This window comes from Xiphophorus couchianus, chromosome 21 (assembly GCF_001444195.1).
Source record: "Xiphophorus couchianus chromosome 21, X_couchianus-1.0, whole genome shotgun sequence".
Taxonomy (NCBI): domain Eukaryota; kingdom Metazoa; phylum Chordata; class Actinopteri; order Cyprinodontiformes; family Poeciliidae; genus Xiphophorus; species Xiphophorus couchianus.
This window is the reverse complement of record NC_040248.1, coordinates 1,587,246-1,609,713: the sequence shown is the minus strand read 5'-3', so window position 1 is coordinate 1,609,713 and position 22,468 is coordinate 1,587,246. Positions and strand designations below refer to the sequence as shown.

General features: G+C 44.1%; 2 protein-coding genes across 47 annotated transcripts in view; both read left to right on the top strand.

Moving 5' to 3' along the window:
• Positions 1 to 22,468, top strand: part of LOC114136418 (NACHT, LRR and PYD domains-containing protein 3-like) — a 476,176-nt gene that overhangs the window by 160,628 nt on the left and 293,080 nt on the right. The gene's annotated exons all lie outside the window — the stretch shown is intronic.
• The window catches only part of tnikb (TRAF2 and NCK interacting kinase b), a 52,608-nt gene that overhangs the window by 12,560 nt on the left and 17,580 nt on the right, over positions 1 to 22,468 (top strand). For 6 of the 12 annotated variants that reach the window (XM_028004325.1, XM_028004322.1, XM_028004323.1 and 3 more), the window contains exons 3-16: positions 9,926 to 9,982; positions 10,090 to 10,215; positions 10,321 to 10,431; positions 10,540 to 10,630; positions 10,712 to 10,842; positions 12,400 to 12,454; positions 13,315 to 13,393; positions 13,463 to 13,638; positions 13,718 to 13,784; positions 14,595 to 14,793; positions 15,028 to 15,144; positions 16,544 to 16,630; positions 18,450 to 18,644; positions 21,735 to 22,019. In XM_028004325.1, the coding sequence (XP_027860126.1) occupies positions 9,926 to 9,982; positions 10,090 to 10,215; positions 10,321 to 10,431; positions 10,540 to 10,630; positions 10,712 to 10,842; positions 12,400 to 12,454; positions 13,315 to 13,393; positions 13,463 to 13,638; positions 13,718 to 13,784; positions 14,595 to 14,793; positions 15,028 to 15,144; positions 16,544 to 16,630; positions 18,450 to 18,644; positions 21,735 to 22,019 (1,776 nt within the window). The remainder of the gene's footprint in view (positions 1 to 9,925; positions 9,983 to 10,089; positions 10,216 to 10,320; positions 10,432 to 10,539; positions 10,631 to 10,711; positions 10,843 to 12,399; positions 12,455 to 13,314; positions 13,394 to 13,462; positions 13,639 to 13,717; positions 13,785 to 14,594; positions 14,794 to 15,027; positions 15,145 to 16,543; positions 16,631 to 18,449; positions 18,645 to 21,734; positions 22,020 to 22,468) is intronic. The other 6 variants (XM_028004329.1, XM_028004332.1, XM_028004331.1 and 3 more) reach the window with 3 other exon arrangements.

Below are 22,468 nucleotides of genomic sequence, written 5' to 3'. Positions count from 1 at the left end.
GTGTGAATTCACAATCAACTATAACTATAAACCTCTTTTTGCGGTTCTAATGCATATGTGAACGCCAGGCAGACCAGAGACTGCTCCAAAAGCAGAAAGTGGACGACAGTGCAGGGCATTCTGGGTAAATACAACCAAAACAAACCTGCTAGCCTCGCGCTAGCAGGAGAAATGGCTCGTAGTCAAAAGAGAAATCCTCCAACTGCTAAAATCTGACGCCTCCTCATTTGGTGAGGAAGGAAGTTGCGCTCTATGTCTTCTTCAGAGGTTTTTATGTAATTTCTTTCAGTGGTTTTTAGTGCAGCGCCCCCACAGGCGAGGAGGGGAACAGGTTACTCATCAATCGAACCAAATCTATCGCACTATCAGGCTTGAAAACACATTTAGAAACCGATTTCTGATCCGCATAAGAACCAAATTACATCCAAATCAAACTGATTATTTTTCTGAATCAGTAGATTTTAAAATGATAGTTTAGTAAAAAAATGTTTTAGTCAAAGAAACCAGAGAAATGCATTGTATCTTCTTTTCCTTTAAACGAGTAGTTCCTGTAGTTCGCAGCTGTCGGTTTCTCTCGCTCAGTTTATTTCTACTGACTCGTCATCGTGACATTGTTGGAGAATCCGTCTCTCAGCAGCAGAAAGGACTCCTGCCTGCTCAATTTGGTCCAATTAAGATAATTTCTCAAGCGCTTTGAACCATCTGAAGATGATCTGTTTCCTCTTCTAAGAATAGATTCGTAGTAAAACAGCTTCCCTTTAAAGCTTCCTCTAACTCAAAGGCTGACGGATCATCTGACCTTCAGCGTCTCGCTGCAGAAACAGCATGAGGAGACACCAGGGAAGTAAAATCCCTCGGCGGAAACTGCCAGATGTTGTTTCTGGTTTGTTTTTGAGGTCTGGAGGTTTGAGTTGTGCAGAGAAACTGAGACGAAGGCCGCTTTGCGTCCGTCCGTCGCCGCTCTGGGCTGATTTCAGGATGTTTTATTAATTTCTGGACCTTCCGGAGACAACAGGTTCACACAACAGTTGGGATTAAGTTTCTGTGAACGATCACAACATTATTAGCTTCCGCCTGGAGAAACTGTTAAAAGATGTGAGCTGTTTGAGTCGTGTCGCACTGAAAGTTTCTGCTTTAGACAAATTATACAAGCAGAAGCTGTAAGGCTGTCAGGGAATCCGCCTCAGAGAGGTGAGTTCAGGCAGATTTATGGTACCTGGACTGAAACAATCCTGATGCAAACTGAGAAAAATTAAACCGACCACAGAAAGCGGAGTGTGATTCATCTGTGAAGTATTTTTAAATCACTGCCTGTATTTCAAAGACTCATTAATCATTCCCGTCCAGACACAAGTGCAAACAAAGTTCTGGACTCTTCAGCAGACGTTTCCTGGAGTTTCTGTGTATCAGGAAAACCTGCTGATTTCTGCTCCAACTTCATACAGCTTTAGGTTTTTATTTTAACTGGACAGGTTTTAGATTTGCTGCTGGTTCACCTGAATGTCTCCTCTGTGAGAAAATAAATCAATATTTCTATTGTCTTCTTAAACTGGAAAGCATGAAGAAATTTAAAACAATTTAATAGGTTAGACTACATGGTTTGTTTGATCCATCCTTCCAACATTTAGCTAAACTATGAACTACTTACTGTACTTATTACAGTAAATAGGGAACTACTTACGTTGGCTTTGGAGAGGCTAACAGCTAGCATGCCTGGGCTAACCCGAGACTTGTACTGTTTTCTTTAAAGAAAACTTTATCAAAAAAACGATTGGCATATAATATCTGTAAGTAATGTAACATGACTTTACATGTTTACTGTAACCCAACATGACATCAGCCATAAACATGCTGAATTATACAGAGCTAATGTTAGCTTAAGGGGCGGCTAACGGCTAATTTCCACCTCGTCTTTCAAAACCTTGAGCCTCATTAATTAGCTTCAACGTTTAAACTCTTGGACTAGATTATTCTACACTAAAACCAGAATATTTAAAATCTAGTTTGTGATTTGCAAACTTTCAGTAATTATCCTCTCAGCCTCCTTCCTGTTGTCAGACAGGTTCTGTTTTAGTGATTTCTCACTTCTACATGTCTAACAGTAATCATGTCTGGGTGTGACTCATAAAATTTAACTCACCTGTCCAAAACTTCATAACTTAATATAGGGGGGAATTATAATTTCCCTGAATACTTGAAATCATAATTTAAAAACTGGGTTTTGGATTTACTCAGGATGTCTTTGTCTAATATTAAAACTTGTTTGATGACCTGAAACATTTAACTTTTGACTTTTATGGCTGTAGCCTGTTAGTTCTACATCTGAGTTACAGAACTGCATTTACCTTGGAGGTAGTAGCTATGTTTCTGTTACAAATATGCGCAAAACTTTGTCAATGATAATGTAAGAAAAAAAACATTTTTTGCAATTGTAGGATTTCCACTAAATAACAAATGCAGCTGAAATTAAGTTTATTCATGTGATGAGTTGTTAAAAAACACGCTACGCCATCATCCTCTATCTGCTTCCTGTCGTCTTCTTTGTGGTTTTCGCCAGTAGTAACATCCTGTTGTTGATCATGTGACTCGTGTGATGAGAAAAGTGTTTCCATTGCAGTTCTGTGAAATAAACCCACCTCAAACCAAAACATTTTATTGAAAAACTAGCTTCTTCAAAATTGACGTGTTTCTATTGAACAAATTTATTCTAAAAATGTCAAATTGTGAAATTTAAAGGTAGATGGAAATGCAGTGAATTGATCCCATGGAAAAACCTAAAAGGCCTGTTAGTTTTTAACCTCTACAAACTTTGTTACATATTTTAGAAACGATGCAAACCCTCCTGATATTTGAAAGGTAAAAACATGCAAATGTTGCTCCAGGCCTGACCTGGAGAGCTGCTGTTTGGAGAGAAACCCAGAAATACAGAACATTAATCACAGGCTGATCTTTGTTCCCAAGTGAACATCATGCAAAACGCTTCACCTGGACAGGGAAGCTGTTCCTCTGCCAGATCGTATCAAACAGCAGAAATGTATTTTTAAAGCCGTTTGCCGCGATGCCGTAATGCTCCAGCTGATATTCTGATGAGCACGCATCTTTTTCAGGTTCTTAAAACGACAACAGGCTGCTGACGGCGACGCCTTTCTGTTGCTATTCTCGGCTGAACTTTCTGAAATGCCAGTTTGGTGGTTTTAGACGAGGCGCTCCGTTTCCAGGCGGATCGTTGGAGTGAAGCAGCGACACGCAGAGACGTTCATGACTGGAACAACGCTCAAATCCAAAATCCAATTTACAAGCTCATATTTCAAGGCTTTTAATTACGCTTTAACCAATCCCAGCAATAAAACAAAAATAATTTTTAATATAAGGTCACATTCTTTTTTTAAAATTTAAATGCTTACTTTTAGTCTTTTCAGATTAAAATCGCCTTTTCTTTAAAAGTCTGGCAGCAAAATAGGAAAGTAGCCTTGAATTGTTATATTCTGTATTTTCTCTATTTTCCGATTGTTTTCAGTCTTTTCAAAGCGTAGAAGAAGAGAATCTGTGGCCTGTTGTGTCATAAGGAGCTCAGCACTGCCCCCTATCAGAAAGACTGGATATGTCAGACATTCATTAAACATTAGACAGACTGTGGAACGTCAGCATATGAAGAACACGTGTAATCAAACTAGTATATTGGTGATATTGCAGTGTGACGTCACGAGGGGAAGATCCTGCAAAAAGCTGTTCGCTAACGATGCATTAGCATTTTCTTTAGCTGTAAAGTTGTCAACATAACCTGCTAAAGCTTAAATGTACAGCTGATATGTAAAAGAAAAAGGGAAGCAGTGCTTTGCTGCTAATTGTCAACATTAAGACAACTAGATACCAAGGACAAGAAAAGGTTTTAATTAAAAAAGGAAGGGACCAGGAAGTAGTTTAGTTATGCTAGCTCGACTTTGACAACCTTAACCTTAAAAGAGTTTTTTCCTTCCAGCGTTGTGCGCAGAATTTCCAGGAATAAACAGCAAAATAACACAGAAAAACCATTGAAGATCAACTCAAAACCGCTCGTACTCTTCTGTTTTCCTGCTCTCTGTGTTGCCCATGTTACACACAGACTCGTTCCCATAGCAACCGACAACAACCCAATATGTTTCAGGATTCAACACCAAAACAACACTCAAACATTTCCAACACAACGAACATAACATTCAGTCGTTACAGTTTTATGTTTTCAGGCTTGATGTTGTTTCTGCGATTATTAATAACTGATCAATGAGGTAGATTAGCTACCGATGCTACTAGCTAAATTAGCTAATCAAGCACTGAAATGGTTGATTAGCTAATTTAAACACCTACTCTATTGATGAATAGAAACACAGAAAATTACGCAGCACATCTACATGTTAAGGTTTTCATAGTCAAGCTAGCATAACTGACTTACTTCCCTGTCCCTCGCTGTTTTTAAATTAAAACTGTTTCCTAATGTTATTATCTAGTTGTTGTATTGTTGACTATTAGTAGCAAAGCACTGAGTCCCTTTTTATTTTATATTTCATCCATACATTTAAGCTTTAGCTTGTCATGTTGACAGCTTAACAGCTAACATCAATGCTAGTCATGATCAGCCAGCAGCTTTCTGTGGGACCTTCTGCACATGACGTCACGCTGCAACATGTCTGTAAGAGAACAGCAACAAGCTGCCACCAACTGCCTGATTCATTCACTTTGTGTGGCACAGCGCCCCCTCAGGTGAGGCACTGCACTGCACCGCCTGATTTTGATAAGTAAAATATTACTACCAATATATTTTAATTTAGAGAGTACAGGTTGGATTTCTCTGAGCCGGGTTCAGTCATGAAGCTGAACCCGGCTGGTGCTGCTCCGACCCGCCTGCATGTGTCCAGGCTTGTGTCTGGGTCAGGAATGCGCGGCACGCCTGGATCCGGGACCTGAGGTGTGTTTTTATGCCTCAGGCTGCAGCAGAACCATCCACCTCCCCCCGTTCTCACCCCGGCTCTATCTTTATCGCCCCCTCGCTGCATATATACAGACACTCTTCTCTCCTTTGCCTTAATCTCCGCCACACACACACACACACACACACACACACACACACATACACGCACTGGGAGCTGAGCGTCACCTCTGGGAGATAGTCTGGCCGTTCGGCGTGTCGGGGGAAAAGCGATAGCAAAATAAAGAGGCTCTCTGAGATATCATCGCTTCCTCTCATCTGGCCGGCTTTATCTGCCGCTCCTTTTATTGCTTCATCGCGGCGGATCGCTGCCATTCGTCCTGCAGTCACAGCCGCGCTTCACACACTTAACCTGCAGCCCGAGGAGTCGCTTCACACACCCATCTGGGTGAGAAAATCCCTCCCAAATCCACATCCAGCCCAGGTGCTTATGAGTTTAATCAGTTCCTCTTTAAAGACAATAAATCATACAATTATGACATATTATCTTTAATGATCTGCAATGTTTTTATGGCTTCTGCATTTCCATTTAGTAAACAGTTAATCTGATTTATCACGATGAATTGATTATTCAAATAATCTTCAACTAATTTACTAATCACATAATTAACTGGAGTATACAAACTGACCAAAGGCCATTTACTGAAACAAACTCAGAGCAATAATTAAACCAAAACTACAGAAAAATCTTAACAGTTTCCATTTAGGATAAAATAAAAACTTCTTTGTCTGGAAATATGTTTTACTCAGAACTCCTAGAGTAACATAGATTCACCTGTAAAAATCTCCTATTAATCACCTTTTGCATCCAGTTATTAATCAGTTAATAAATAAATAATCAGCATCTCTTAATGTATTTATAACATTGCATAGAAAAATTTACATGACAAATTAGCAGAATGTGGCAGTTTTCTTATCTGTTCAATCTACTAACTGTTAGAAGAATCAATAGAGTAATTGATTTATAAATAATCATTTGTTACAGACATAAATGTTTTAAATATTTGTATTTTCCAAGCAGCCAGAGTTTCCTGTGATCCAGATCAATAATTTTCCAAACTTTTCCAGTTTTTTCCACTTATTTCTCTCCATATATTCACCTTTTCCAGAATATTTTGCTTTTTAACTCCAGTCTGTGAATCCTGAGACAAAACGGCTCCTAACCTGAAGATGTGAGTCGTTGTTGTATCTAAAGACGTTTTCACTTTTAGTTCATTCACTTTGTTCACTTGTAACTTCTGGTGGTTTGCACTGCAAAAACACAAAATCTTACAAGTGTTTTGTTTAGTTTCTAGTTCAAATATCTCAGTTTGCTTGAAAAATACTCAAAAGGAAAAAGAGGAGCAATTTAAATATGGTTGTTTTAACTTCTAACATTTATTTTTGTTGAACATTTTTTGTTTGTTCTGCTTGTTTTTGTTCGTCTCCTGCTGTGAATTTGCTGAGCTTCTTTGTTGATTCCTTTCGTTCACACCTGTTAGTCTGGTAGACTCGGTTCAGTTGGTGAACGAACCAACTGAACCCTTTGAGCAACCTGTTCCCCTCCTGGCCTGTGGGGGCGCTGCACCAAGGACCACTGAAGGAAACGACACAAAAACCTCTGAAGACACTGAGAGCAACTTCCTTCTTCACCAGATGGAAACAAGATGGAGGCGTCAGATTTTAGTGTTGGAGGATTTCTCTTTAGTCTTTGGCTGAAGGCCAGGAGCCATTTCTGCTGCTAGCGCTAGGCTAAGCTAGCACGTTAGCTTTGGTTGTATTTACCCAGAATGCCCTGCGCTGTAGTCCACTTCCTGCTTTTGGAGCGGTCTCTGGTCCGGTTGGCGTTCATATTCAAACAGAACCCAGACCGAGGTTTGGACCAGAGTTAGCTTAGCGTTCACACCTTCACAAACCAAACCGGACTTTGACTAGACAGCCGGACTGGATTTAATAGTCGTCATGTTAGACACATCAGCTCCCTGCAGGATTTACGGGTTTGTCTTTTTTTGCTCTTTCCGTTTTGTTTCAGTTGTTTAGTTCTGGACTGTAATTCTGGTTCTGGTTCTGTAGACCCGTTTTGTTCCTGGACCGGCTGCCTGTTCATCACCAGTTCTTTTTTTAAAGACAGGAGAGCAGCGATAACCCTCAGCTTCTTCCCGCTGACTCTGGAGTCAGAATCAGCGCAGCTGCTGAGGCCGGGAAACTGGAAATTCATTCACTTCGCCGCACACGCTCCGTTTCCTCGCGGTAACCATAGCAACAGGCCAGGCAGCCGGGCCAGCCAATGGGGAGGCTTCGAAGGAGGCAAAGTGATGGCAGCGTGAGGCGTGTGTGTGTGTGTGTGTGTGTGTGTGTGTGTGTGTGTGTGTGTGTGAGGAGGCCGTGATGCCTCACACACACACAGGGTCAGTTGAGCGTTCACACACGGCGTCTCGGTTACTCAGCGTTGCATCAGATGCTGAATGTTTCTGACGGGACCCAAATCACCTCGGAGGACGGAGAGGCTCTTCTTCTTCTCCTCCCTCCGCCTGTTTCCTTCGGTTTCCTGTTCCTCTCTCACGTTACACACTCAGGTTCAACGTTTCAGCTTTCTGATGCTAAACCGACTCAACTGCTTCCTGTAAAACCGATCGGATGCAGAAAGGAAGCAATGAAGACAAGTTTCACCAAGTTACCTCTTTAAGAAACAACTTGAAAAAAGAACTGGGTCAGGATTACTTTCTATGTTAATTAAAATCAATTATAGGACTGACTGTCAATGATTAAGGAAAGGGACAACTAAACACTGTAGCACCAAGCCAGAATTACTTTCTATAGGAAAGAAAAACAAAGAGTTTACTCAAATGTAATGAAAATCTCAGCAACTAAACACATAAACACTGAACTATCGGCACTTTCTATAGGAACTAAAACACAAACAATACTCACAACCAGAGGCAGTGATACCTCTGTTGATTGTTTCATCCAAAGATGAGACACGGCTAAACAGTGAAGCACTGAGGCAGGTTAACTTTCTATTAGGAAGAAAACAAAGAGCTAGCGTTAGCGTTAGCGACAACGAGTCTGGAAGCAGCTAAAAACAAAAACACTGAATTAGAGAAAAAACATAAAGATGACACAAAACCAGCGGCAGCAAAATCTCTGTTAATGGTTCCAAGGAAAAGTTAAGACTAAAACCAGAAACATTGAGCTAGGAGTACTTTCTTTGAGACAAACAGCAAACAGGACACAAAGTGTGGCAGCAATATTTATATTTACATTCATAGATGAGATGTGGCTAAATCCAGAAACCCCAGGCCAGGTGTACTTTCTATGGGCAAGACAACAAAGACTGTAGTTAAACAACTCTGTCCAGGGGTTTTGGAAAAACAACACGCTAGGGACACTTTCTATAAGAAAAACACCACAAAGAGTTTACAAAGTCAGGGGCAGCAATAGTTTCATTCATGAGACGCTGTTAAACACTGAGCCAGGTGTACTTTCTATGGGAAGGAAAAGCAAAGAGATCTCAGAAGGTTAACGCAGATTTCAGCCATGGTTCTGTCCCGGAAAGAACCAGGGATCCTCTCCATTCGAAGGAAAACGTTCCGAGTTACGGACGGTAACGTTTCCATGACGCTGGTCGTTTGAAGGAGGTCGTCCATTTCTGCCTCACATTTCTTCATTTCACCTCTGATTTTTTACGTCCTACAGATTTGTCGTGTTTTCATCGTGAATTTGAACAAATATTAAATCTATTACATTTGAACAAAGATTAAATTGTTGTTCTCAGTCAGCAACATAAACATCCTGGAAATATTTTCACAAATTATCACAGCTATATAATATTGAAAAATGTCAGACGGAGATGAGAAAGTGAATTTATCGCCTCGTTACAGAAACAGCGGATGTGTTTCTGTATGTCTGGCCGTTCAGCCTCTGTGTGGAAAGTGACGTGTTCATGTTAAGGAAAAGCTGCACAGCTGAGTCTCTGTCATCCATGATTTACTCTGTTTTCGCTGCTGCTCTTCGCTCTGGTCTGCGCTCCTAATCCGGCCTGCGACGCTCCGGTTGGTTCAGCTGTTCGTCCTGCTGGGAGAAGGAGAGATGTGGCCGATGATTCAGAGCTCTGGCGGCACAAAGGCAGAGAAACCCGACGACAACGACGACATTAAACAGAAACTCAACTAAAAACACGAGAAATGTGATAAAACGATTCATAAAATCAGGAAAATGACTTAAATAATATAAAATGTAATTTCTGTTTGTTTATTTATGAGTCATAACAGAGGAGGAATTGATAGGTTATCCATCACTGACAAAGAAATCAGCATAAGAGTTACATTTATTTGTTAAAGCTGCAGAATTAAACTTCTATAAAAAAATATTTTTACATATTTGATAAAACTGCCATCATTTTGTGACACTTTGTTATGAGACAGATAATCTGTGAAAAGATCGACCTCCTGAACCTCCTCAATGAGTTTTTATTATCATCTGGAGAAATGAACCAAAAACAACCAATCAGAGCCAGGAGGCGGGTCTGAGCGCTGTCAATCACCCGCATGTACTTGCTGCTAAATGAGCTAATGGTGGAGAAACAACTTACTGTTACAGGAAAACCATTTATCAGCCTGAGGGAGTGTTTTGTATTGTGTTGTTCAGCTAAACCCGTTTTCTTATTGTCACAAACCTTAACCTGCTAACTGAGGCCAGCAGAGTCTGAAATGAAGCTCCTGGTTGTTTTTATTCTTTCTCTGAGCAGTTTGGGACGTTTTTTGAATAATCTTCCTCTCTGTAGAATGATGGACTTCTTAGGGAAAGGAAATAAACCTTCCAGGATGGATGGATCGTCGCTCCTTAAGCTTTTTCATATTTCCTTTCCTGCTTGGCAGCAGAAACTTACAGACTTTCACACTGATGATCACTCATGAGTGCAAAAATATTTAAAATAACTGAATGTTTCATTTACTTTGTCTCTGTTTTCTGTGTTTTTTTCAGGGTCGCCATGTCAAAACAGGCCAGCTTGCTGCCATCAAGGTCATGGACGTCACCGGCGTACGTGTCACACACCCAGCGTGCTAATCCTGCCGCACTCTGGAGATTTTATAGCTCTAAAAAAGCCTTGATCTGAATCTTTATATGTGCTTGTTTTCATTCTCCAGGATGAGGAAGAGGAGATTAAAGCTGAGATTAACATGCTGAAGAAGTACAGTCACCACAGGAACATTGCGACCTATTATGGCGCCTTCATCAAGAAGAACCCTCCAGGAATGGACGACCAGCTTTGGGTAGGAGTTTGTTTTCATAAACCGGTTAAATGTTACGGATTGTTTAGGATTTGGTCTGTCAGGAGGCGTTCCTCAGTGTATGAGGTGTTTCTGTTGCCCTGACAGCTGGTGATGGAGTTCTGTGGAGCCGGATCGGTGACGGACCTGATCAAAAACACCAAAGGGAACTCCCTGAAGGAGGAGTGGATCGCCTACATCTGCAGGGAGATCCTCAGGGTGAGGACCTCATTGGTCTATCTGAAACAGAAAGTAAAGGGAAGCAGCGCCAGGTTTTCTATAACTTTGACCAGAGAATAACGGTGTTTCCTCTGCATCTTTCTCCAGGGATTAACTCACCTCCACCAGCACAAAGTCATCCACAGAGACATAAAGGGGCAGAACGTGCTGCTGACGGAAAACGCAGAGGTTAAGCTGGGTGAGCAACTGAACCCACAGCTGACAGGTGTGACGTAGCGCCTGGTCTGCGCCTCCTTCAGGACCGTCTGTGTTTCCACAGTGGACTTTGGTGTGAGCGCCCAGCTGGACCGGACGGTGGGGCGAAGGAACACGTTCATCGGGACGCCGTACTGGATGGCCCCGGAGGTCATCGCCTGCGATGAGAACCCGGACGCCACGTACGACTTCAAGGTAGGCGCTTGTTGGAGTGTGAGGTCTGGATCTAACATCTGGAGTGAAGCTCAGTGAGGGCGGCAAAGAAATAAATGTTGCAAAAAAGAAAAACCTAAAATCTGTTTTGAGGTTTAATGGCACCTCAAGCCATTAAAGAACCTCAAACCTTTTCAGATCTACGTTCTTTGAGAACCTTAAACGTAAAGATTGCAAGGATCCTCTAACTACTTGAAGACACGTTTAACTTTAAAACTGACCTCAAACCTTTGTTGGATGTCAAACCTTTAAAGAACCTTAAACCGTAAGAGGTCCCTTAAATCATTTGAGTTCAGATTCAGCTTCTATGCTCCACAAATCTGGAACAAACTTCCAGAAAACTGTAAAACAGCTGAAACACTGACTTCCTTTAAATCTCGACTAAAAACCCACCTGTTCAGAGTTGATTTGAAACGTAATCAATTACCAATTTAACAATCACACCTGACTTCATGTCGTGTTTTGATTGTTGATTCGATGTTGCATGACTTTGTGTTTTTATGATGAAAATCACTTTGAAATGCCTTGCTGCTGAAATGTGCTATGCAAATTGATTGATTGATGTATTAAAAACCTCAAACCTTTTTCAGACTTTGAACCTTTAAGGTTCTGATCCTGATGAGCGCCTTTAGTAACTCTGTCGTTCTCAGGACCTTTAACTCTGATAGACGGACAGTCAGGCTTCAGTGTAAACTGGAAAATGCCTCTTATTATATTGGATTTTATTTTTACTCTTTTGCTTCCAGCCAATAAAATTCAACACCTCGTCAGTCACGTAATCAGACTCCTTGTAGCTGTGAAGGAGGCTTGAAAAGTGACCTTCAGAAAAATGTCACATCTGTTGGTTTCTGGATTCCCGGATTATTCCACCAGACAGAGAGAACCAGAGGAAACAGGCAGAAACAGAGGAAACAGATCTGTCTGCACTGGTTGCTGGTTGCTGGTACCTGGTTGCTGGTAGCTGGTAGCTGGTTGCTGGTTGCTGGTAGCTGGTTGCTGGTTGCTGGTAGCTGGTAGCTGGTAGCTGGTAGCTGGTTGCTGGTAGCTGGTTGCTGGTAGCTGGTAGCTGGTTGCTGGTAGCTGGTTGCTGGTAGCTGGTTGCTGGTAGCTGGTAGCTGGTTGCTGGTAGCTGGTTGCTGGTTGCTGGTAGCTGGTAGCTGGTTGCTGGTTGCTGGTTGCTGGTTGCTGGTAGCAGGTTGCTGGTAGCAGGTTGCTGGTAGCTGGTAGCAGGTTGCTGGTTGCTGGTTGCTGGTTGACGGATGTGCAGTAGGGGACAGAACAAGCCGGTGGAGGATGACCCTGCGACCCTCCAGGGTTTAGCGAGTCAGGAGGCCTGAGTTTGTCTCCCAGTAATCGAGCGGCTGAAGCTAAACTCAGGAACTGTGATTGTGTGGAAACGGAGGCAGAACTGGGCAGATGGGTTTGGTCTCTGTCTGTATTTTTACCGCTTGACGAGTACAGGGACCCTGCAGCCGTCTCTCAGAGGCTGGAGGTGTTGAGTGGGTAACACGTTGTGAGGATGTGTTTGTGTCTCTGCAGAGTGATCTGTGGTCGCTCGGCATCACAGCCATAGAGATGGCAGAGGGAGCTCCACGTAAGTGAGATTACACTCCCATCAGCTGACGAGCCGCACAGTTTGTCTCAGAAACAATAATTACATCCTATTAATTTTACATTTTCACTTTGGATTTTTCATTCATCAATTCTTTTCTCTTTACTTTCCTATATTTACTTTATGTTTCCTTTCCTTGTCATTCTGTCCCTTCCATCTTTTTCCATCATTTATTTTCTTTCACTTAAATACTTTATTTTTATGCCTCGTAATCACATCTGTTTGTGTCTATGCAATTTTTTCCTTTCCTTTTGGATATTTATTTTATCATTTCCTGTTTCCTTTCCTTTTTTTCTCTGTTCCTCCTCTTTCCTCTCTCCCTGCCTCCTTTCCTCCTCTCTCCTTGCTTCCTTTCCTCCTTGTCTCCTCTCTCCTCTCTCCTTTCCTCCTCTTTCCTTTCCTCCTTGTCTCCTTACCTCCTCTCTCCTTGCCTCCTTTCCTCCTTGTCTCCTCTCTCCTTTCCTCCTCTTTCCTTTCCTCCTTGTCTCCTTACCTCCTTTCCGCCTCTTTCTCTTGTCCCTCTCTCTCCTCCTCTCTCTTTCTCTCCTGGTTCCCCGAATCTCTCTCCTTCTCCTCCTTTCTCCGGCCCCTTCCTCCTATCTCCCTCCTCTCCTCTCCTCCTCCTTGCCTCTTTCTCCGTCTCTCTCTCCTTCCCCTCTCCTTCTTCTCCTTCTCCCTCCCCCCTTTCCTATCCTCCTATCTCCTCTTCCTGCTCCTTTCACCTCTCCTCCTACGTGATCCCTCTCCTTTCCTCCTCTCTCCTCACTCCTTGCCTCCTTTCCTCCTTATCTCCTCTCTCCTTTCCTCCTCTCTCCTCTCTCCTTGCCTCCTTTCCTCCTCAGCTCTGTGCGACATGCATCCGATGAGAGCGCTCTTCCTCATCCCCAGAAACCCGGCGCCGAGGCTCAAGTCAAAGAAGTGGTGAGTGTGTTAAAAGCGTTTCAGAGTTTGTACTTTCGTCCCGGATCCTGAACCGGGTCGGTTCCGCAGGTCCAAGAAGTTCCAGTCGTTCATCGAGAGCTGCCTGGTGAAGAGCCACAGCCAGCGGCCGAGCACCGAGCAGCTGCTGAAGCACCCCTACATCAGAGACCTGCCCAACGAGCGGCAGGTCCGAATCCAGCTGAAGGACCACATCGACCGGACCAAGAAGAGGCGGGGAGAGAGAGGTGAGGCTCCGATCGACCCGCCGTGACCCGCCGTGACCCTGCAGCACCTAAAACTCTATCATGTGGGTTTTCCTCACAGATGAGACGGAGTATGAGTACAGCGGGAGCGAGGAAGAGGATGAAGAGCGGGACATCGGAGAGCCCAGGTAGGAACGAAGTCTGGATCTGATGCAGAAAAACATTCCACCTGCCTCAGATTACAGCCAAGAACCAGATTAAACCAGAGTGTCTGGATTACAAAGTTAACATGTTAGCATCGTTAGCCTAGCTAGCATTACTTACTGTGTGTGAAAAATGTAAATAATCATCAGTTTTATCTGATTTCCAGACACATAAGATGAAATTAAAAACCTTATTTACAGCCTGCAGACTAATGTTCTCTTTCATTTGGCTCAAACACTGAGAAAAATGGGAAACAAAGTAAATAATGATACTTTTAAGACAAAGTTGACATTTTTAATGCAAGTTTAATGTAATTTTGCATATAAAGTGTCACTATTTACCAATTAAATCCAAGTTGACACTTTAAATAAACTTTTAATGCAACTTTTAGTTCAACTTTGCAGTAAAAGTATCATTTTTTACCAAATGACACTTTATGATAGTCGTAGACATTCATGAAAGACTCCTTCATGTTTTTGAGAGGATCATGTCAGTCTAACGCACAACCTTCAAATAAAGTGTTACTGAAGAATTAGTTGATTATTATTAAAATTGGTAGGGAGTAATACCATTAAAAAACATTGCACGCTTTTTGGATGGACTGATTAAATAACTGAGAGTGAAACTCAGGAATCAGAGTCAGAGAAAACTAAACTCAGATTGAATCCAGCTGACTGTCGGATTCAGACGCGATTAATGCAGGTGGTAAAATTCATACACTGTCATTAATAATAATGTAGGATTCTGTTTCAGACAGTACAGTGTTTTTGTGTTTTCATTTCTTAATGTTTCAGCTCAATCATCAACATTCCCGGAGAGTCGACTCTGAGGCGGGACTTCCTGCGCCTCCAGCTGGCCAATAAGGAGCGCTCAGAGCTGATCCGGCGCCAGCAGCTGGAGCAGCAGCAGAACGAGGAGCACAAGCGCCAACTACTGGCTGAGAGGCAGAAACGCATCGAGGAGCAGAAGGAGCAGCGGCGGCGGCTGGAGGAGGTAGCTTCACGTTTTAAATCCGGCTAATAATAGATGTTCCACATAAAAAACTCATAATCCTAACACAAGACAAATGAGCCCAATTACTGGTCGCCTGCTGCTATTTTAATTTGTGGAAAGCCGCCTCAGATGCTGGAGAAAACACACCTGTGTTGTTGGCGCCTCAGCGAATCAGAAAACCTCAGAGACAAACACACAGCTGACCCTGTGCTGTGAAAACCTTCCCACCCACAGCAGCAGCGCCGGGAGCGGGAGCTGAGGAAGCAGCAGGAGCGGGACCAAAGGAGGCGCTACGAGGAGATGGAGCAGCTCCGCCGGGAGGAGGAGAGGAGGCACGCAGAGAGAGAGCAGGTAGGAACACACCTGGCTGATCGACCTGAGGACGAAAAGTATCCCAGGCATGAAAGTTAGAGTTATTATCCTCTGTACGAGGTACAGCAGGTCTTATTACAAAACCTTTAAGTTTTGTTATAAATTAATGTTTCACTGATTCGCAGTCTTACAAAAAGTTACAATTACATCAGAATCTAAATGACTCAAATATCAGTGCTTAGAAATAATAAAAACCTAAGTTAAAGGAACTGATAGTACTTTATAGCTAGATTTTAAAATTATGAAGTCATAACAATATAAAGATAATGACACAATGTTACCAGAAGAAAGTCGTAAAATTACTAGTAAATCAATAGCAGTTGGTGTGCTAAGGCAGTAGCATTAGCATTGTAATATTAGCATTTGCATCAGAATATTAATTTTAGTATTAAGATTCAAATAATGTAATACCTTGAATAGTGTTGATGGCGTTATTGTTAGCATGCTAGCACTGAAATGACAACGATGAGGGCCCTGGTACTACAATGCTAAAAACAGCATTAGCATTTTACTATTAGCAATTACTGTTAACATTATTAATCTAATATTGTTATGGTGCTCTGGCCATCATTGGTATAGTATTTTTGCTAGCATTAGCATGCTAATATGAACAGCAGGATGCTAATATTGTTGGTATTGCAAAAGTAATATTAGCATTAGCATATTTATAGTAGCATTAGGATTCAACTATTACTGTTAGCATGGTTTGCCAGTAAAATGCCAGGGATTGTGTTACTGTTAGTATGCTAGCTATGAGATAAGGATGCTAGTATCACTGGTATTTGACCAGTAAAACCAGCATTATTGATTTTAAGAACATTGTGTAACACAGGTCGGATGTTTTCCTGACCGTTTTGGTCACAAAGTGTTAAACCCAACATGAAATCCCTAACAGCCGCTGTTAGAACCAGTCCTGACTCTAAAGATGCTGAAAGACGAAGATGTTTTCTGCTGAATCCGTTTGTTAAATAACGAGTCTGAAGTCGCAGCGAGATTCAGACTGCTGTGAGAGGGAAGAGGAACGGAGCTTTTCTGCAGCTATGCGTCATTAACATTCACTACTTCAGATCATAACTTCTTCTTCTCCAAAGCTGATTTCAGCTCGACTGTTTTATTACGAGCATGCTGCTCTGTTCTGCTAATTACAGCCCCCTGCTGCTTCGCTCATTTTATTTTTCATCTGTTTCTGAATAACTCTCTAATTTAACACTCCTTTATGAATCTACTTTTGTCTGCCCTCCTTCTTTCTATTTTCCCCTCCACTATTTCCTGCTCTGCTGATGTCACTGGTTGCCTGGGGCTCTGATTGGCTTCTGTCCCGCCTGGTCGCTCTCTGATTGGCCGCGCCCGATGCGTGCTCTGCGCTCTGATTGGCTAGGAGTATATCCGTAGGCAGCTGGAGGAGGAGCAGAGGCAGCTGGAGATCCTGCAGCAGCAGCTCCTGCAGGAGCAAGCCTTACTGCTGGTAACACGCCACACACGGCTGGTTCTGAGGCCCGACCCGCCAGGACCGGTTCTGCTACTCAGTTCTGGTGCTGGGACCTTCAGGAAGGAACATCCAGAGCTGGGGAGTCCAAACCTGGTGCCCTGGGGCCAAAACTGTTCAAATTCATTAAATAAAAAGGCTAAAATTATAATTCTTCTACCTGCTCACCAATAAACCAATATTTAATTAAATCTGTAAATCACTAAAGATCCTAAACGTACAGAGGAATCTGGACTGTTGCCTTATAAAAAAGAAAAACAGACTTTTTTGGGTCATCAGTTGTTTTCCATTTTGTTCAAAACATTTGTTTTTGTGGGCCGAATGAAACCATTTGAAGGGCCACAAATGGCCCCCAACCCACACTTTGGACACCACTGCTCTGCAGATCTGGACTCTTCACGACTTTTTCTAACATAAATAAATCTGAAAGTGTCACATGTGATCCAGCAGGTAATAAATAACCTGTAAAACAACAACAGAATGAATTACTGAAATATTTTACCAACAGGAAGTGGATCCAAACGGTTTTCCTAGAATCTCCAGAGTAGAACAGACAACACAAGCTTCTGGTTTAATTCTGACTGGATGTTTAACGGCTCTAGTTGGTAGAACTGGTGAAGTTCATCTAAATTGGTTGGTTTTACTGTAAAGAGAAATTATTTAATATTTAATAAGACTGAGGTCACGCTCTAAAGGTCTTTATTCCAGAAGCTAAATGTTCGCCTTCTTTGTCCCTCAAATTGGGTTTCTACCACTTTTGGTTTTGAAAGAAATTCACAGTAATCCTCGTTCACGTTAGAGTAAAACAGCCCCACAGCATTTTGCTGCCACCACCGTTTTTGACAGTCTTAGGTCTGAAAGCTTCACATTGTTCTACATTCGGCCTAATTACGATTATTTTAATCTCAAAAATCCAGAATAAAGCTGCTTCCGTATGTGGAACTAAATCCTGATTGTTTTCAAAGCAATCTGAACCGTCACGTCGCATTTTATCCGATTTTACGTCATTTCAAGACGACGAGCGTCAGACTTCTGCAGCCAGGCGCGTAAATAATACCTGAAACTAGCAGTTAGCTTTCCTTTCGTCTTGTTATGATTTAATAATATAATAATATCTGAATAACTTCAAATAAATACATAATTAATTTCATGAACAGAGCACAACGTTCTTCTTTGGGTCGCCTTGGAGTCATAAACCGTTCAACAGAAGTCCGACTGCCGTTGCATTTAATTAAAAATGTTACTTAAATTTTAAAATGTCTATGATGTAAAAATAATTTTAAAAATGACTGAATGTTGAGAAAACAAACTCTGGGGTGTTTGGAGCATTTTCTGTGAATTAATTTCAGTAAAACTTGATGCTAAATTAAATAATAACAAACTGATCAGTTCCTCCAAGATTTCAGGATTTTGTGATTCATGCATCTATTTTAGAAATATTTCATATTTAAGCTTTTGTATAATGATAAACATGACTGAGGCAGCAGTGGAGTGGAAGTAAAAATACTGCCACCTGCAGGCGGGAGTTAGCATCACATAACCCAAACGTTTTTGTGAACGTTTTTGACCATTTTTATGGAAAATTTACAATAAATGCAGAAAAAAGTGGGAATCTGTTGATTGTTTTTGTGAATTTCTGGAAATAAACTGGAGGGACTGATTGATGTAACGTGGTACACAGACTGAAAGTGTTTAGATTTGATTTATAAAATAATATCTAAGAGCACAACATTTAGCCTGAAGGTTTTATTTAAGATAATAAAAAGCAACACCTCCTGCCGCCTCTTTCCGTCTGCAGGAGTACAAGAGGAAGCAGATCGAGGAGCAGCGGCAGGCGGAGCGGCTGCAGCGCCAGCTGCAGCAGGAGCGCGCCTACCTGGTGTCGCTGCAGCAGCAGCAGGAGCCGCCGCGGCCGCCGCAGGACAAGAAGCAGCTGTACCACTACAAGGACCAGGCGCCGAGCAGCAACGACAAACCCGCCTGGGCCAAAGAGGTAACCTGCAGGGGCCGCCGGGGGCCCGGGGCCCTTCACTATGAGGCCGGGACAGGAAACAGGGGCGTCCAGGGAAACTGTATTTCCATGCAGATGACTTGATCAGCTTAGAAAAGAATATTTTAAATATTGAATGTTTTAATGAGAAACAACCTTAAGAACGACTTCATGTTCACTTTCCTCCTGTGATTCAGCGTTTCTGTTTTCCAGCAGTTTGTAGAGTAAACAACGAGACGAGGAAGAGCTGGAAACATTTAGTTTCTTTTCAATCCACAGGATCAGACCAACAGCTCTAGAGGAAACTGGACTCCAGGTCTTGGTTGATTTTCTTCCCTTCAGGCGGCGACTGTGATGAACCAAACGCTTTTTTATTCCTTTATTTTCTCTTCACAGATGAAATTAAAGAGCTCTGCTCTGCATGGAGGGAAACCCCACCAATAAACACGTTTCTTTGCAGATAAACATTTGGAAAGTGGCATTTTGAATTAGTCAGCAGACGGAGGAAGTGGGGGAGGTGGGGGACATGGAGTCTGAGTGGACCGTGTTCCGTGCCTCCATTGTCGAGGCGGCCGATCGGAGCTGTGGCCGCAAGGTTGTCGGTGCCTGTCGCGGCGGCAACCCTCGAACCCGTTGGTGGACACCTTCGGTGAGGGATGCCGTCAGGCTGAAGAAGGAGTCCTATCGAGCCTTTTTGGCCTGTGGGACTCCGGAAGCAGCTGATGGGTACCAGCGGGCGAAGCGGCATGCGGCTCGGGTGGTTGCTGAGGCAAAAACTCGGGCATGGGAGGAGTTTGGAGAGGCCATGGAGAAAGACTTCCGTACGGCTTCGAGGCGATTCTGGTCCACCATCCGGCGTCTCAGGGGGGGGAAGCGGTGCAGCACCAACACTGTTTATAGTGGGGATGGTGTGCTGCTGACCTCTACTTGGGACGTTGTGGGCCGGTGGGCAGAGTACTTCGAAGACCTCCTCAATCCCACCAACATGCCTTCCACTGAGGAAGCGGAGCCTGGGGACTCTGGGTTGGGCTCTCCAATCTCTGGGGGCGAGGTCGCCGAGGTGGTTAAAAAGCTCCTCGGTGGCAAGGCCCCGGGGGTGGATGAGATCCGCCCGGAGTTCCTTAAGGCTCTGGATGTTGTAGGGTTGTGTTGGTTGACGCGACTCTGCAATATCGCATTGACATCGGGGGCAGTTCCCCTGGACTGGCAGACCGGGGTGGTGGTCCCCCTGTTCAAAAAGGGGGACCGGAGGGTGTGCTCCAATTATAGAGGGGTCACACTCTTAAGCCTCCCTGGCAAGGTCTATTCAGGGGTCCTGGAGAGGAGGGTCCGTCGGATAGTCGAACCTCGGATTCAGGAAGAGCAGTGTGGTTCTGGTTCTGGTCATGGAACACTGGACCAGCTCTACACCCTCAGCAGGGTCCTGGAGGGTGCATGGGAGTTCGCCCAACCAGTCTACATGTGTTTTGTGGACTTGGAGAAGGCGTTCGACCGTGTCCCTCGGGGAGCCCTGTGGGGGGTTCTCCGGGAGTATGGGGTACCGGGCCCTTTGATACGGGCTGTCAGGTCCCTGTATGACCGGTGTCAGAGTCTGGTCCGCATTGCCGGCAGTAAGTCGGGCTCGTTTCCGGTGAGAGTTGGACTCCGCCAGGGCTGCCCTTTGTCACCGATTCTGTTCATCACTTTCATGGACAGAATTTCTAGGCGCAGCCAAGGTGTTGAGGGGATCCGATTTGGTGGCCTCAGGATCTCATCTCTGCTTTTCGCAGACGATGTGGTCCTTTTGGCTTCATCAGATCGTGATCTGCAGCTCTCGCTGGATCGGTTCGCAGCCGAGTGTGAAGCGGCCGGGATGGGGATCAGTGCCTCCAAATCCGAGGCCATGGTCTTGAGCCGGAAAAGGGTAGAGTGCCTTCTCTGGGTCAGGGGGGGTGTCCTGCCCCAAGTGGAGGAGTTTAAGTATCTCGGGATCTTGTTCACGAATGGGGGAAGAAGGGAGCGGGAGATCGACAGGCGGATTGGCGCAGCGTCTGCTGTCAAGCGGGCGCTGTACCGGTCCGTCGTGGTGAAGAGAGAGCTGAGCCAAAAAGCGAAGCTCTCGATTTACCGGTCGATCTACGTTCCCACCCTCATCTATGGTCATGAGCTTTGGGTCATGACCGAAAGAACGAGATCGTGGATACAAGCGGCCGAAATGGGTTTTCTCCGTAGGGTGGCTGGGCTCTCCCTTAGAGATAGGGTGAGAAGCTCAGTCATCCGGGAGGGACTCAGAGTAGAGCCGCTGCTCCTTCACATCGAGAGGAGCCAGTTGAGGTGGCTTGGGCATCTGGTCAGGATGCCTCCTGGACGCCTCCCTGGTGAGGTGTTCCGGGCACGTCCCACCGGGAGGAGGCCCCGGGGAAGACCCAGGACACGCTGGAGGGACTATGTCTCTCGGCTGGCCTGGGAACGCCTCGGGATTCCCCCGGAGGAGCTGGAAGAAGTGGCTGGGGAGAGGGAAGTCTGGGCCTCCCTTCTGAAGCTGCTACCCCCGCGACCCGACCTCGGATAAGCGGAAGAAGATGGATGGATGGATGGATGGACGGAGGAATAAAAGGCATCAAAAAGAGCCTTTAAAAGCGAAACTCTTCAGCTTCATTTAGATTTGGTTCCGTTTGGTTTTACAGACTTTAACTGATTCCTGATTCACTGTAAAGATGGAAAGAAAGATTTTTTCCATCTTTGTCACTTTCCTTCTTCTATTTTCTTTCCATTTTTCTTTCTTTCCATCTTCTTCCTTCCTTTGCATGTTGAGCTGTTGAAGAGGTGATTATTTTTAAAACGATTGTTTAAAATATTGAAGAACTCACTTAATAAATGGGTTTTCCAGCAGGAAGATAAAATTAAAAACTAAATTTAACCAAAATGTTTCAGGAACGTCGACTTCTTCAATATCGGAAAGTTTTTATTGTTTCCATGTTTTAATTAAAATAAGGCTGTTTATGAACATGTCTGGAGGAATTTCAGATAAAAACAGTTAAACTCCGTCCTGGGTTTTAATGTCAGCCCTGACCTTTGACCCCAGTGCCTTCCTGTAAACTGGCTGCCCTCCAGGTGATGCGCCGCGCTCAGAGCAACTCGCCTCGCATCCCGGCCAAGAAGTACCACTCCTTCATGGAGACGCGGGACGTTAACATGGACAACCTGCTGCTGTTGCCGGGTTACCGGCCGCCCAGGCCCCGCCCCCCGTCCTACCCGGTCCACGTCAGCCCGACCAGGGACCACCCGAACCAGCCCAGGATCCGGATCACCTGCCTGCCCGAGCCGAAGCCGGAGCCGGCCGTGTGGGACTCTGGCCCCGCACGGCCGGACTCCAGGGGCCGGAGCCCCACCCGCCGGGTCAGTCTGGAGCCGAACAGAACCGCCCACCGGACCTTATCGGACTCTAACCCCATTAACAGCTTTGTTTCTCTAACCAGGTCTACTCACACCCTCTAACTCTGGCCGCCGTGGCTCAAATGGTGATTTTTGTTCCTTAAAAACTTTCTGCCTTCAGCTGAACGTTCTGGATTCTCTGTCCGACTTTTCCTCAACAAAACCTCTGATCTTCGGTAATCTCTACGTTCAGGGTGGTTTTAAAGGAGACCTACTATGCAAAATGCACATTTTGAACGTTTTTATTTTTTAATTTGGGTTTCTGCTGCTACTAAAAACAACCCAAGCACAGTAGGTTCATATTTTCTGGTGTCTTTAAAATGAGCTGTTTCAAAAAGTCCCAGAATGGAACGTCTGCCGTTACCTAGTAACCCCAGTGGAACTCTGCCGTTACCTAGCAACCCCAGTGGAAC